General features: G+C 44.2%; 1 protein-coding gene across 1 annotated transcript; it reads right to left on the reverse strand.

Moving 5' to 3' along the window:
- Positions 1–11,812: 11,812 nt before the first annotated feature.
- On the reverse strand, positions 11,813–13,071 carry LOC146683751 (syncytin-A-like). Its single transcript, XM_085446094.1, has 2 exons — positions 12,050–13,071; positions 11,813–11,871 (listed from the first exon to the last, which is right to left on the reverse strand). Exon 1 carries the CDS (start codon positions 13,044–13,046, stop codon positions 12,132–12,134), a length of 915 nt encoding a protein of 304 aa, XP_085302220.1. The 5' UTR covers positions 13,047–13,071; the 3' UTR covers positions 11,813–11,871; positions 12,050–12,131.
- Positions 13,072–16,380: the final 3,309 nt, after the last annotated feature.

Raw genomic sequence — 16,380 nt, forward strand, 5'->3', positions numbered from 1 at the left:
TCTGGACCCAGGAAATCCAGCTTAGTCCTGATGGTCTCCCTCACTAGATTTTCCCCAGGGTGAATGTAGCTGTTGATATCATATGTACTCTATTATTAAATGAAAAGAACAAATTAGACTACACTACTGAAACCATCTGTTGCTGTTTTTAAAGTTTCGATATTACCAGGATATAGACGGCTCTGAAGATTTAAACAGTTTTAGATCCATTACACTCACAGTCATAAATGTTAAAATCTCAAAGGACAGCGTTATATTTTTGATATTAACAGTAACTCTGGGCCTCTGTGTAGTGTGCAGCTGATCTCACCGCTGTCTAAAAATGGATAACAAAACCTAAGGAGTGTTGAATCATTCAATAATACAGACTATTGGAGTAACAGGTGTGTAGCAACGCTAACTAGCTAGCAACAAGCCTCCAACACATTGCGTATGCTAAGCTAGCAAACGAATTAACAACAGAGTGACTTTAGATGTTTTAGAACTATAAGATGATAAGCTGTGTGTCTTTTTCATAACAGTGACATGGTTGTATTTACCTTAGTTGAACGAGTCGTCAGTTGCGGTAAACCCATCAGCAAATAAACTGGAGCAGCCGGGCTACGTAAAAAGTGTAGGGGGCGTAATTGCGGTCACGTCCAGCGGGTGTGTGGGTGGGAGCATGACACAGTTGCTCCACCTCAAGACACTACTGAGCAGACTCTAGCTCCAGAAATGCAAGATGGCAGCCTCCACAAGCGGGATATTTTGGTTTCATTTTTGCACAATGGGTAGAGATGCTGTCGCGTTGTCCATGTTTTCTACAGTCATTGCTCACCACACTCCAGGGAGGTAAATCGAGGGAAGACCTGTGCAGAGGAGGGAGAAGACAATGTCAGATCCTTAGGAAAAAACACACAAGTGGTGGGTGCTGATGCAATCATGGGCCACAGGCGGTTGATTACTCCAGGTGTATGGAGCCAAGGGTGGGAACCTGCAATGAGTATGCACCAAAGCCCATATAAAAACAAACCATAACATATTAGAGAGAGACTGAAGTGATAGAAAAACAAAAACCCAGGGAGAACAGAGGACCATGAAATTACCTCGTCCTAACCGGAGCCACCTGGCAATCCACCAGGCTTGTCAGGGTGCTGGCAATGGAATGCCCTGAGTGGTGGTATCCAAGAGAGGAGGCTGGTATCCAAGAGAGGATAGTTATGCACAGGTTAACTGTGAACTCCAAGTGGATTGGTTAGAACAGACAATACATAAGTTTCTGGTTTGCTTGGCCATTGGTCTGTGGGTGAAAACCACAGAACAAACTGACCTTAGCATTGAGAGCAGAGCAGAATTCCTTCCAGACCTGGGAGAGAAACTGGGTACTCCGGTTGGAGACCATGCCCAACTTGATGTCATGGAACACGTGATCTGTAAGAAGCTGTGTGGTTTCTAAAGCTGAGGGGGTTTAGGTAAGGCCACAAAATGTATTCTGTAACGTATTCCGTTACGTTACTCAATGACAGTAACGTATTCTGAATACTTTGGATTACTTAATATATTATCATGCTTTTTACAACAACGTGAATGTACTATTGCTGTGTGATTTATTACTGTTACTGAAGGTCCGCGACTCCGAACTGTAGTAAAGGGACCTCTGACTAATACGGCGGGGTTCCTGTCGGCTCGTAGCCGAAAAATAACTTTACTTTGTTGTGTGGGTCAACTTTTCTTGCAAAAGACAGAGAGAGGCGTTGAAAGGCTGCTCCAACGGAGCTTATTGTTTTCGGAGGAAAACACGAACACAGTGTACAGTCGAGTCTTAATAGCGTACTTACAACTGGGCTCGTCAGGCACTCTTCTTGGCTGAAGTGGTTATTATTATATTTACATGCTTCCAGCTCCCGTTTTTCCTCGATGACAACTCGTACCTTTCCACTCCCCTTTTTCTCCCTCCTCGCGCTCACAGACCCATAACGTGTATGGCAGTCCATTCTCCCTGCAACACGGACTACACTGCCCATGATGCTACATTCTTTAGAGCTATGCTTGTAGCATTCTGCCTGTTAGCTTAGCACAACAACGAAAAGGCGCTCCCTCACCCAGGAAACACACAGTTGCAGAGACAGAGAGCGTCGCCCTGTAACCATGGCAACCGTAACGCTGCCGCCTGGAACAACAGAACGTAGCTGTCAAACAAAACCAAACAGTCCTGACCCGCGACAAGATGAAACAGGAAAGTACCGCAGTGTAATCCATTTATTTCAACAAAGTAACTGTATTCTGAATACCACCTTTTTAAACGGTAACTGTAACAGAATACAGTTACTCATATTTTGTATTTTAAATACGTAACGGCGGTACATGTATTCCGTTACTCCCCAACACTGCTGATGGCATAAGATGTAAGCACAACTCCTCCGGTTTCATATGCAAAAAAAATTATTGCGCTAGCTTACGTGGGGGGATTTACCGGAATTTAAAAATAGTTACGCAAAACAGAGCGTGCCCGCTCCGACCGGCTCTAAAGGGTTAAGTCCTCACCCACCAGTACCCATACCATTACTGGTGAGCACGGCCTTTAAGCTCCATGGGACAGGAGTGAAGGAAATGCCCTTTAATTCCACAATAGAAGCACTCACCAGCTGCGAGCTTTTGGCTGCATTCAGTGGGGTGAGGCGAGTGCAGCCCAGCTGCATAGGCTGCTTCTTGGAGTCGTCTGCCTCATTTTTGCTTTTCCTGACCAGCTCTGGAGCATTTCTGCACGTTCAATTCAACTGAATTTTATTTATACAGCGCCAAAATCACAACAGTTGTCTTAAGGCGCTGTATATTGTAAAGCAGACCCTACAATAGGATGAGGGCAGAGAGTTAGCAGGAGACAGGCATGGGATAAAGTGTTGTGTTTGGCCAAAGTCTGAGTGAGGGAAATGAGCTCTTCGGTCATAAGTATTTGTTCGTGCTGGCTAACCTGCCCTTCCTCAGTGGCAGGAGCACAACCAACAGGGTCAGAGTCCACTGAGTCCATAATCAGTCATGAATACTGGAATGGCCTTAGATGGAGGGAGAATCAGAGTTTAGTGTGCTTTTATTTACAGTGAAGTCACCAGAATGTGCTATATACATTTGTGCAGGAAAGGAAACATCCAAAACTCTCTTTAGAACACTGTGGTGGTCTGTGGTCTCCAGCTTTGCTGCAGAGAAGGGATGGTGCAGTAGGTTCAGGGGGTGGGGGTGGTGCAAGGGAGGCTGGCAAGGCATGTGCGACTAATTTTCTCACCGCCAGTGATTCCGCAGCAGCAGAATTAACGTGAAGGATCAGCCTTTCACATTTACGTGTTGTCTCTTTGATGTGGGGGTGTGATGGCTTTAGCCGGGGCCATCACAGGAGGAGGAGCAGCTGTTTGATGTGGTGATCTGGGAGCAGTTCGTGCAGGGGCTTCCTGGGGAGACAGTGCAATTGGTCCGCTGACATCAGCAGGTGGTGGTCACGCTAACCAAGAACCACCAGGAAGCATGGATGGAGGAGAGCATGGGCTGCTTGCTACCGGCGGGGGAGAGTTAGCTGGTTCTGGCCCCGAGAAGAAAGCTCCCCAGCTCCACTCCAGTGGCCCTGACCATGGAGCCACAGCCACAAATGCAGGTGAGTAACCCTCTCTCTCTCTTTTTCTGCTCTCCACAAAGAGAGCTATGAAACACTAAGGCAGGAGCGTTAGAGGTGACTACTGCACCTGCACTGGGAATGCCCAATGCTGGACGTGGGGCAGCTGTTCTAGGAGTAAGGTGCCAAGGGGGTATTTGCCAGATTATGGTGGACTGCTATGATAGAAATAGGAGAAGAGTCCCATTCTAGTCCCTGTCAGTATTTATGCTGCAACATTTTGGATCAAACAAAGTATTTTTCAAGACAGTCTGATAATAAAGAATTACAGTAGTCCAGTGTAGAAGTAATAAATGCATGAACTAGTTTTTCAGCAACACTCTGAGGCAGGATGTTTCAAATTTTAGATATTAGATTTGAGATATTCCAGAAATGGAAGAAAGCAGTTCCACACATTAGTTAGTGCACTGAAGTACATTCTGCTCTTGCTCTTGACGAAGGCGGTCGCACTTTTCTCCTCGCCTCCTCGCCTCCTCTCCCTTAGCTTCCCTGCTTAGCCTCTTATGTCCTTGTCTAGTCTCGTGTTCTTTGTATTACTTTTCCCTGGAACAATCTCTCACAGTTTGTTCTCTAAAACCTAAAAGAGGAATTATGGATTTGCAATTGACACCCCTTTCTCAACGAGAAGTCTGGGCTTGGGTGAGCCTGAGTGCTGAAGATATCTACTTATTCAGAACCATGATAACAGGGTTCTTGCTGATCGGAGCTGGCTTGGCCCTGACTTATCGAAGAATTAAGAAAGCGGAACCGGCTGTTCAAACCCCCACAAGGCTGCCCTCTGGGATTGAAACGATGGGAAGAGGCGTGAGTTTCTCAAAATGGGCTCATTGAGTGCAGCACGGATAAGATCTTGGAGAGGCTTACGGCTGCCGTGAATACTCAGAATAAGATCTCTGAGTGCAGACTGGATACATCTTGGAGGCACTCACTCGGAATAACATCTCTGGGTGCAAATTGGATTATATCTCGGGGAAGCTCACTGTGGTTGTGAGTTCTCAGAATTTGCTCTTTGAGCACAAGAATGACAACATCACAGAGTGCAAGTTTGATAACATCATGGAAAAGCTCACGGCTCTCCAACGGGAGATTGAGAGACCAGTGTTGGACTGTTAGAACAGCTTTGAAATTCATATGAGCTGAAGCTCATGAAGCACCATCACTTCATGCGGATACCCTTTCGGCGCCAGCTGCGGTCGCAAGGCTGGAGCCGAACAACAACACCCTGATAACGACTGTGTTTAGACTGTTCGTTCCCATTCCATGCAAGGCCACCTGGGTTGGCGGGAACACTGTTTACTTAGCCCAGCAGGGCGAAGACACTGTCTCAGCTGAACTCTGGACACGCACACACATACATATACACTGATATGCACACTCTCACTCTCCCCTCCCTTTCCAAACGCCTTCGATGCTTGTTCCCTCTTGGGAACACGGCGGGTCTGAGCTCACGCTGGAATGGTAGCGCTGGGCAGGATGGCTGCTGTGTTTGCTTCGGATTAGTCCTCACCCCCCACCCGACCCTGTGGCTTGTCACGCGTTCCATAATGTTGTGCTGTGGACATTTATGTGCTTTTTTGTGCAGAGGAGTTTTTTTGTTTCCTGTTCTCTTGTTGTCCTCCCAAGGGCCCAGCATGAGTAGAGGTCTCTCTTTTCCTCTTGTACTTTCCCATTGTAGTGTATATGTCAGTGTTTTTTTTCTGTAACGCTACCGATCTCCGACCTGTATCCCCATGTGATGTCTGTGTTGTGTGTGTAAGGTTGGGGGGGGGGGGTCCTATTTCACTGCAGGGCAACCTGCACGTGGCGAATAAAGCCTTGATTTATTGATTGATTGATATCCTTATTGAAAACAACAAGATTTCTCATAGTGTCATCCAGAGTAAGCATCTGATTAGATACAGTATTTCTAAGATTTTTAGGGCAGAGTACAATAGCCCCGTGGTGTACAATGGCCTTTTATCTGAATTTAGAAGCAGGAAATTAGAGGCCATCCAAGTCTTTAGACATTGCTGCAGTTTGACTTGCTGGTGTGTGTTATCTGACTTCATGGATAGATAAAGTTGGGTGTCATCTGCATAACAGTGAAAATGTATGATATGTCTTCTGATGATACTGCCTAAGGGAAGCATGTATAATGTAAACAGAATTGGTCCTAGCACTGAACCCTGTAGAACTCCATAATTAACCTCAGTGTGTGAGGAGGACTCTCCATTTACATGAACAAACTGGAGAGTATTAGATACATATTCAATTTGAGTAACCTTCATCACTCCGGCCACTCACCCACCGAATCTATTCAGACCATGTCATGGTCTGGAGTCTGTGGACTCCGTGTTTATGTTTATAAATGTTCAGTGGTTTTGTTAGTTTTGGGGTATTTGTTATCTTTCCCAGTGTTTAGCTGTTCTCTGTGCCTTCCTTGTGTTGTGTCTAGAGATGGAACGATACCACTTTTTTATGTCCGATACCGATATCATAAATTTGGATATCTGCTGATACCGATATGAATCCAATATAGTGTGTTTTTTAATCAATAAAACTGTTTTTTTAATATATTGCTGCATTTTGTATAAGTTCATACTCAAGTTTAAATAAACAACAACACTAAAGCTATTCTGTTATACCTGTATGTAAAAAATACACTGCACCCAAAATAATTCATAGTTCAGCAACACTGATCAATCTAATAAACTTAAACCTACTCAATCCTTCCTATTCTGGTATTTTAAAGAGTACTTAGCAGAAATATTAAGCAACCTAACTAATAGGGTTGCAAACTCCCAGCAAAAAAAAAAAAAGGGAACCACCCTCCACCCTCCACCTCATGATGCTTAATCGATGTAATCAACTTTAAATTGATGCAGTGTGGAAAAAAAATGCACAGAAATCAATTATTTTTCAAGAAATATTAAATAGATTCAACATCTTTCTTCAACAGAATTGCAGACTGCACAGATGGTTCCCAAAGGAAAAAGTACTATAGCTTACTAGGGTATATTAGACTTAACAGTTACTATATACTGTAATGGACTTCTATATATTTTACATAATATTAAAACTTTGGGTGTAAGATTCAGATAATTATTTATTAAAAGCTCGACATTTTAAATGAGAATAAGAAAGAAAAGTATGTCTTTGTGCCCCCTTTCCCTGTTCATGCCCTATCGGCCCCCCTGGCTAAACTTTGCTAGATCCGCCCCTGCAGTTACCAGCCGTCAGCTGCGTAGAAAAAGATCCTGGTGTAGAAAGTGATATTAAATAAATTCTAACAACAGCTTATCAAGCTTAAACGTGCTGCTGTTGTTCAGCCGCTGGTTTCCTCTTTCTGGCACGAAGTGGGCGATAAACAAACAAGAGAGACAGACTCGCGACAGAAAAGCCGATCAGCTGATCATTGATCAGTTTCACGATTGAAGTAGCAGCAAGAAGAGGCAGTCGCTCCATATATTGGTTGTTAAGCTTAACGTGGGAATGCTTTACAAACATTCCGAGATGAACTTACACACTTGCTTTACTTCTCTCTGGGATAACTTCATCGGAGATGAAATGCTGGTTGAGGCTACAAATACACACAGCCGCTCTATCACGTGAGCACACTGCTACGGTTATGAGCCGAGTTACGCCATGGTGTCATCCTAGACAGTTCACTTTCCTATAAATCTCACATCAATAATCTCACCCGTTCTGCCTACTTCCATCTACGTAACATTAACAGATTGCTTCCTTCTCTTTCCACCCAGTCTACGTCCATTCTTGTACATAGTCTTGTTACCTCCCGTATTGACTACTGCAATTCTCTTTTGCATGGTCTCCCCCAAAAATCCCTCCATAAGCTTCAACTGGTTCAGAACTCTGCTGCTCGCATTATCACCAGAACCCCCTCCTACCAGCACATCACCTGTTCTTCAGGAACTTCACTGGCTCCCTGTGAAATTCCGGATAATTTTCAAAGTTCTTCTGCCCACCTTCAAGGCCATTCATAACCTCGCTCCTCTTTACCTTTCTGACCTGTTAACCACCACTTGTTCTGCCCGTTCACTTCGTTCTTCTTCTTCTATCCAGCTTACTGTACCTTCCTTCCGCCTCACCACCATGGGAAGCAGAGCATTCAGCTGCTCTGCTCCCAGGCTGTGGAACTCTCTGCCCCCAGAAATAAGAAACATTGGTTCTCTCCCCCAGTTTAAATCCCAACTCAAAACTCATCTGTTCAAATCTGCATATTCACTGTGAATCCACTGTTTGTTCATTTTATCTTGTGCTTTTATTTTATTGTTCTTATTCTGCCATTGTTTTACTAAGTGTTTTATCTTATTGTAAAGTGTCCTTGGGTGACTTAAAAGGCGCTCATAAATAAAATTTATTATTATTATTATTATTATGTCGCAAGTTTTGTGAGGTGCTTTTTTGATATTTAATGGATCGGATTACATTTTTTATTTCTCTACGATATCCGATCCAGTAATTTATGTCAGTATCGGACCGATACCGATACGTTATATCGGATCGGTCCATCTCTAGTTGTGTATAGTGTTTTCAGTTCTATGTTCATGTTTTCTGGTTTGCTTCCTCCCAGTCTCGTCTAAATAGGTTCAGCAGTGTCTCCTTCCTGTGTGCCATTTCCTCGTTACCTTGTACGTGTGTATTTAGTGTCTGTTTACCTCTGTTCTTAGCCTTTTCTTTGCACTACCTCCAAGCACATTGCAAAATTTTGTTCTCCAATGTGTGCCTTTCTCCTATTTTTTTTGTATATATTCCTCTTGTTTTGTATATATTCCTCTTGTTTTGTATATATTTCTCTTGTTAGCTAGTTATTTATTTTTAGGTTTATTAAGGTTATATGAGACTTTCAGGCATAGAAGAAATTATTGAGAAACACCCTTAACTGCTTCAGTACCCAATTCTTTTAGAGGCTTTTTTCCTCATGTATTTACATGAAAGGACAATTCCAGAGCAGAGCCTCACCACTCATTTGACTCAAGATATCCACCCGAACTTCCTGTGACTTCACTGTTGCAGCAACAAGCCACCTCCCTCTTCACTACTGCTGCAGACCTGCTTGCCAGCTGCTTCTCAAGCTAAGGTTACAGTGACATGAATGGAATGGCTCAATTTTTTTCTATCCAGACTCTGTCAGCTCCATATTAATCTGGTTAGACCGCTTCACAGACTGCGCCTCAGCTGGTTACCCTTGTGAATCTTGATGAACTTGTGCTGACTAATTTTGAACAACCTGTGCTAGATAATTCAGTGCATCCCAAGGATCCTGTGCATCCTGAGTCCATGTGGTCTGTGTGCCTTGCACAGCCCCAGCTAGAAGAGACTGTGTCTTGTGTAGCCCAGGGTAACATGAGCCCTCAATAGGACTGTGCAGCACCAGCCCAAGTGTCCATTGGGATCTCTGTACCCTGTGTTGCCCCAGCCTCCAGAGGGTCCTACACAGCCCAAGCCTCCAGGGGTACCTGTGGGTCCAAGTTTGGCTGAGTGTATGAGCCTACCTGAAGCCCAGCCTATCCTATCACTCCACAGCTCAGTGACTCGGGACTTTGCCTCCTCTGCTGACATTGGCCACTTCAAGAATCCATTCTCCCTCTCCATTGTAAACACCTGCTGAGCTTTGTTTCCGGTGCCACTCCAAGCTGGCAGCGAGTATCAGCAGCTCCGACCTGACCGCGTCCTTTTTTCTCTTTCTCTGTTGTTATTTCATTTCGTGTTCTTGTTTTAATATTGTGGACTGTTCTAGTTTACAATCGAGCTCAGAATTTTATGGACAATCATGTCCGGAGAGCGCGTGTAGGTCCGACCTCCCATTGTTTACAGCAGGGATCAGCTGTTAGCCCTCGGGGCCTCTGCTGTTCTGCCTACCGCTGAGCGAGCCAACATCCCCCGCGAGGTGAGGAGGAAGAAACGCAGCACTCGGGCCGGGATCGGGCATCGCAGTAAGGTATGGTTAGGAGGTACCGGCCAGCGATTCCATCTGTCATTATGGGGAACGTGAGATCTCTCCCCAATAAAGTGGATGAACTGGCGGCTCTAACCCAACATCAGAGGAGCTACAGGGAGTGCAGCGTGATGTGCTTCACAGAGTTGTGGCTAACCGCGCTAACTCCAGACTCACACGCAAACATAGACGGTTTCCATCTGATCCGGGCCGACAGAACAACGGAGAGTGGTAAGACGAGAGGAGGGGATTTGGCTGTGTTTGTGAACGATAGATGGTGTAACGCTGGGCATTTATCTATCAAAGAGATGCTAAGCTGTAAGGACACTGAGGCATAGCATGAGACCGTACTATCTACCGCAAGAGTTTACACACGTCATTATGACAGACTGCATTACGGATTACATGAACTTCTGTGTGTACAACACCGTACCCATCATAAAGGTACAGTGTTTTTCTAACAACAAGCCATGGATAAATCCTGAAATTAAGAGTCTTTAGATCTGGAGACAAACAGGAGCTGAGAGCTGTCCAGAAGAAGCTGAAATGGAAGATAAGGCAGGGGAAGGAAAACTACAGCAGGAAGGTGGAAGAGCAGCTGCAACAGGACAACATCAGAGGGGTTTGGAACAGCCTGGAGACAATCTCAGGACAAAAACCAACCCCCCAGGCTGCAGGAGACTTGGGGTGGGTGAATGACCTAAATAAATATTTGAATAGGTTTGATCAACCACCCACCCCTCCCCCAGCATTGTCCCCCCTGCTGCAATCTCCCTCATCTTTAGGGACTGCCTGTCTTTTATCTCAGCACTTCACACCTCTCAGCTCCCAGCCATCATGCACACCCTCGGCTTCTGTGGACTCCAACATACACCCCCCTCCCCCAAAATCCTCTCTTTCTATCTCTGCACTTCAAGTGAGGAACGAGCTTCGCATGATCAAGGTGCAGAAGGCTGCAGGTCCAGATGACATCAGCTCCAGGTTCCTGAGGTGCTGCGCAGATGAACTGTGTGGCATCCTAGGATATCTGTTCAACCTGAGCCTGTCACTGGGGAAAGTACCACAGCTGTGGAAGACCTCCTGTGTGGTACCGGCACCAAAGACCTCCCATCCCAAGGACCTCAGCAGCTACAGGCCGGTAGCCCTGACATCACATCTGATGAAGACCCTCGAGAGGTTGGTTCTAAACCATCTGCGCCCCCTGGTGAGGTCTTCATTGGATCCGCTGCAGTTTGCTTACCAGCCTGGCATCGGGGTGGAGGACGCCATCATCTACCTCCTCCACCGAGCTCTGACTCACCTGGAGAAGCCTGGAAGCACTGTGAGGATCCTGTTCTTTGATTTCTCCAGTGCTTTCAACACCATCCAGCCACGACTTCTGAGGGACAAGCTGGAAGCTATCAGGAGTGGACCACCACATGTCACAGTGGATACTGGACTACCTCACAGGCCGCCCACAGTATGTGAGGACACAGGGCTGTGTCGCTGGTCTGCAGTACGGGGGCCCCACAGGGAACTGTGCTGGCACCGTTCCTCTTCACCCTCTACACTGCAGACTTCTCCATCCACTCCCCACGCTGCCACCTACAGAAGTTCTCTGACGACTCTGCCATAGTCGGCCTCATCACAGGTGAGGACGACTGTTGGGGGAAAACTCTGTAAAAAACCCAGGAGAAATAAAGACACAATGAGACAAAGTTACTTTCTTTATCAAACGTGTACACGGGTGAGCTGCTAAGAACAACTCACACCATGCACAGTGGCTTGGTAATTTTTATAGGCACAGAGCACAGAGACAGTGAGAACAGGATAACAAATAATAAACAGATAAAATAAAACAACTCCATATATGGTGCTAGTCTCGTCAGCAGAGAGCTAGGGAAGATAAAACAATCTAAAACAATATGTCCCAGAAACAAGATGTCTTTGCTGGGAAAGTCTAAAAAGATAATTCTAAACTAATCTAACCATAGGGAGAGGGCAGACGAAAGGCATCTTTGTACATTTAAAAGAAGGTAAAGAAACATAGAATCATTTTTCCTGTAACATATTCCCTCCTGTTTTAACTTATTTTAAATGTATACAACAATTGTCTGTAAAGGTTATTTATTAAGCATCTTTAGCAATTTTTAATTTTCAAAATGTCAGCATAGCAGAAATGGAAGTCATTTGGTCTAAAGAATAAAACAAAATAAAATAATAAAAAGAAAAAAGAAAATCATAAATGAAATAACAAGTGGAATAAACAAGAAAAAATAATAAAACTAAACTACAAAAAATAAAGGATAAAAACCTTATATTTAAAACGAAAACTACAAAAAATAAAAGGATGAAAACCTTATATTTAAAATGATGAAAACCTTATATTTAAAATGAAAACTACAACAAATAAAGGATGAAAACTTTATATTTAAAATGAAAACTTCAAAAAATAAAAGGATGAGAACTTCAAAAAATAAAAGGATGAAAACCTTATATTGTACCTGCATAAACTACTAATGCATGATCACTTGACAAGTCATTTTTAATCACCACGTCATTTATTAGCAGTTATTACAAGTTCTCCTCTAACAGAATTGCAACGGGATGCTGTTCTTCTTGAGGCACGGCAACATAAGCAGTCATTGTAGTTGTTATCATCTTTGAAATCATTACTCTTAGGCATGGCAACACACACAACACTAATATGAGCAGTGCTATCATGATGAGACCTAGAAGGAAAAATGGCTTTGCTACAGCAGCCAGCCATGAACCGCTGAACAGCCAGTCCAGCCAGCCTTGTGCTGTAGCTGCTCCAGGTGTGTGGTCAGTGACATATTTTTGCAGAGCGGTCAAATTCTGCAAAGCTTCATAAATGTCTCCTCCAGTTTCGTATCCATCAGGGATAAAAGTGCAACATGTTTCCCCGATCAGCTTGCAAACTCCTCCTTGTGATGCTGTTAGCAGGTCTAGTGTCAGTCTGTTCTGCAGCACCATCGTTCTGATGGCCTGCTGTTCTCCTGCTAAGGCGGTTCCCAGGGTCTTAGTCAAGTTGATGTGTCGTAGCAGAGCATATCGGTTGATTTCCACATGATCCCGCACCTCGGCAACTCCAATGCCGGGGATCAAGCTCTGTAAGAATTTCACTCCTCCTCCCCAGATGCGAAACTCTCCCGGCACTCCAGTGTCCACTGTAATGCCGAAAGAATTGGGTGAGGCGATGTCCACTTCACGTCTCTGTCGGCTGCTTGGGTGATGTGCAACACTTTGCATGAAGAAGACGTGATCTGATAATTGCACCAGGGCGCACAGACCCCCCCAACCTTCAGGGAGTGACAGATAAGCCTTATTGCCACATAGGAAGTACCAGTCAGCCAAAACTCTGGTTCCTCTACTGCTGGGTGCCGTCCGTGCACATCCTGTCTGGTACTGAGTCTTTGTTTGTAGTGGCATTCGGTAGCTGTAGTCGGAGCGACAGTTGAGGCTCATCAGCGTCGTGTTACTGGCACAGGTGGCGTTGATTTTTCCTGCACCTGGATATTTATTTTCTATCCACTGTTCGTCATTAATGAACTTTTGTGTATACTGTCCATTATTGGCAACAGGTTTTGAGGTTTCATTCCCCATTTTTCCAATTTTTTATTATTTAGTGTATCTGACTTATTTATTTATTTATTTATTTAGTCATGCATGTACTTATATTATTTATAGTATATTGACAACACAGCTGCTATCCACCTTCGCTGGTATGTGGAATGAGAGTGGATGCTCACACGCCCTTCTACTTTCGGACTATTTCCAAAAGCGGTGTGAACTTTACGAGACGGAACTCGACCGTTTTCCCAAACCACCAGCACTTCAGCGAACAGCAGTGAAAGAAAAACACAGTAGGAGCAGCTCAGTCTCTTATTGGACCGTGAAAATTCAGGTTGCTCCGTTAATTAAAACAATACACACACACACATTCACATTCACAGCTTCGACGCGCGCGACCGGAACCCTTATAATAAGGGGAGCTCCCAGAGCTACTTACTCCCTAGACCCAGTCTAGACCCAGCTGGGGGAGCTACCCAGAGCTCCAAAGCTACCAGTCGACGAGCTACGCTACCAGTCGACGAGCTTCCAAAGCTACCAGTCGACGAGCTACTTCCGCTATTTTAAATTCCCTGAATTCAAAATGCGCTTTTACGCAAGATTGTGTCAGTGTGTCTGTATCTACCTGGTCAGTGTCGCCGGGTCTGGTCCACCTCGATCGGGCCCCACCACCGTGGGTCGCTTTCTAAGAACGTTGGCCAAGACTCGAATTTAACGCTCTTGGTCTTTTATCACACACCTAGTATGTGAGCTGTCGACAGGTGAGCAACGTGGACTGGTCATGGAGATGGGACACGATGGAGGCGCTCCGGCTCCGAAGGACCAAGAAATGTTGGGGGAAAACTCTGTAAAAAACCCAGGAGAAATAAAGACACAATGAGACAAAGTTACTTTCTTTATTAAACGTGTACACGGGTGAGCTGCTAAGAACAACTCACACCATGCACAGTGGCTTGGTAATTTTTATAGGCACAGAGCACAGAGACAGTGAGAACAGGATAACAAATAATAAACAGATAAAATAAAACAACTCCATATATGGTGCTAGTCTAGTCAGCAGAGAGCTAGGGAAGATAAAACAATCTAAAACAATATGTCCCAGAAACAAGATGTGTTTGCTGGGAAAGTCTAAAAAGATAATTCTAAACTAATCTAACCATAGGCAAAGGGCAGACGAAAGGCATCTTTGTACATTTAAAAGAAGGTAAAGAAACATAGAATCATTTTTCCTGTAACAACGACTCAGAGCACAGACAGTGGACTCTGGACTTTGTTGACTGGTGTCAGCAGAACCACCTGCTGATCAACGCCGGGAAAACCAAGGAGTTGGTGGTGGACTTCCGGAGACGCAGACCCACCACACTGACTGCGGTGAACATCCAGGGAGTGGACATTGAGATAGTGGACTCTTATAGGTACCTGGGTGTTCACCTGAATAATAAACTGGACTGGAGCCACAACACTGATGCTCTTTACAGGAAGGGTCAGAGCAGACTCTACCTGCTGAGGCGGCTGAGGTCATTTGGAGTCCAGGGAGCGCTTTTAAAGACCTTCTATGACTCTGTCATTTTTTACAGTGTTGTATGTTGGAGCAGTAGTTTATCGGCAGCTGAGAGGAAGAGGTTGGATAAACTCATTAGGAAGGCCAGCTCTGTTCTGGGATGGGATGCAACCTAGATGCATGAAGGAGTGTTTCCGCAGGTCCTTCCTCCCTGCAGCTGTCAGACTGTACAATCAAAACTGCTCCCAACAAACATAGATGTTTACATCAGCGCTGTAACTTGGCACTATTTTATCAACCGATTCACACTATAACCTGGGTTTGCCTCTTATCTGTATTTAATTTTATTTAATTTCAATAACTGTACAGTACTCTGTTTTTGGTAACTATTATCCTTGATGTAAATATGTAAAAAGATTATCTATGTTTCTGTTCTGTGTCCTGTGTACTGTTTGTTTGTATATGTGTTTTTCATGCTGCTGTTACAACCAAATTTCCCCTTGTGGAACAATTAAAGGATAATTCTATTCTATTCTATTCTTCTATTCTAGCTACCAGTGGGGTCCGATCTACATCACTGTAAGCTTCCTGCCATGCCAGGAGAGGTCCAGTTTTTTGTGTTGCTGTTGGCCATCAGCCAAGCTTCCTAAGGTGTCCCATCACCTTTGCCAGCACCAGCCTGGTGATGGCCTGATTCTCTGAAATGAATGAAACACAGCCTTGTAACCCAGTGTATTTCCAGCATTAGGCAGAATGATATTTAAAAAACAAAAAACCCCAAGAAAAAACAAAACAGAATGACAAAAAATTTGGTCAGAAATGGAGAGCCATAATAGTGGTATACAAATGCAAATTTACTATTACAGCTATCTATCCATCTAGCCATCTCTCTCTATCTCTCTCGTTCTTCTTGTTTTCTTTCATTGCTGCTTCAACTGTAATGATAAACTCAACACATAAAACCCTGAGATAGACAAACAGAGGGGAAGGGATTGTAATGGCTTATAGGGTGAGGGGTTGTATGCAGGCAACGTGTGTGAGTGAAGGGAGGGGTGGGGGGGGAGAAAGAGAGAGAGAAAGAGAGAGAGAGAGAGAGGGGAATCAAACGCTAGCTGAATTGGGCCCAAATATCCAAGGTTAATTTTGTGAGAAAGCTGCAGTGCCCAGATAAGACCATCCCTGCAAATGAGTTCTGCCTGCCTGGATTACAGCTAAATTTATGCAGCTTTCCTTATCCTTTCAGAAGCTCCTCTGAAGTGGCATAATTAACATTTTCTGCATGGTGGTAACATTCTTCATTTTAGTGCTTTGATTTTTTTTTTAAACTACTCATGAAGGTACTTAAATTTTGCTTTTTGCTCAAAATTATAGATTTGTCATTGTAATGGTACAAGATGAGTCTTTCACTACTTAATCATTCTAATTACTCAATTGCTAAATCTTTGTCATTACTATATTCTGCACAGATATGGTAAACAAATACAATGCTCCAACTCCCCTAAAGTATACATGCTGTATACCTATACACAGTAAAAAAGGAAAAATAATGACGCAAAACAGACTTCATTACTGACTCATCAATAATACTTTATAGTGCACATATAGTGCAATGCATCCACCCATGCATGCACAGACCACTTAAACAAGTACACACTAGACTGTCTGATAGTAAAGAATTAAAAATCCTGCTTAATGTCCAGATCCAGAGAAATCCTGGAATCTTCAAAG

This window comes from Copadichromis virginalis, linkage group LG22, assembly GCF_057382275.1.
Source record: "Copadichromis virginalis isolate Kocher_CV1m ecotype Utaka linkage group LG22, C_Virginalis_male_GT1.1, whole genome shotgun sequence".
Lineage (NCBI taxonomy): Eukaryota > Metazoa > Chordata > Actinopteri > Cichliformes > Cichlidae > Copadichromis > Copadichromis virginalis.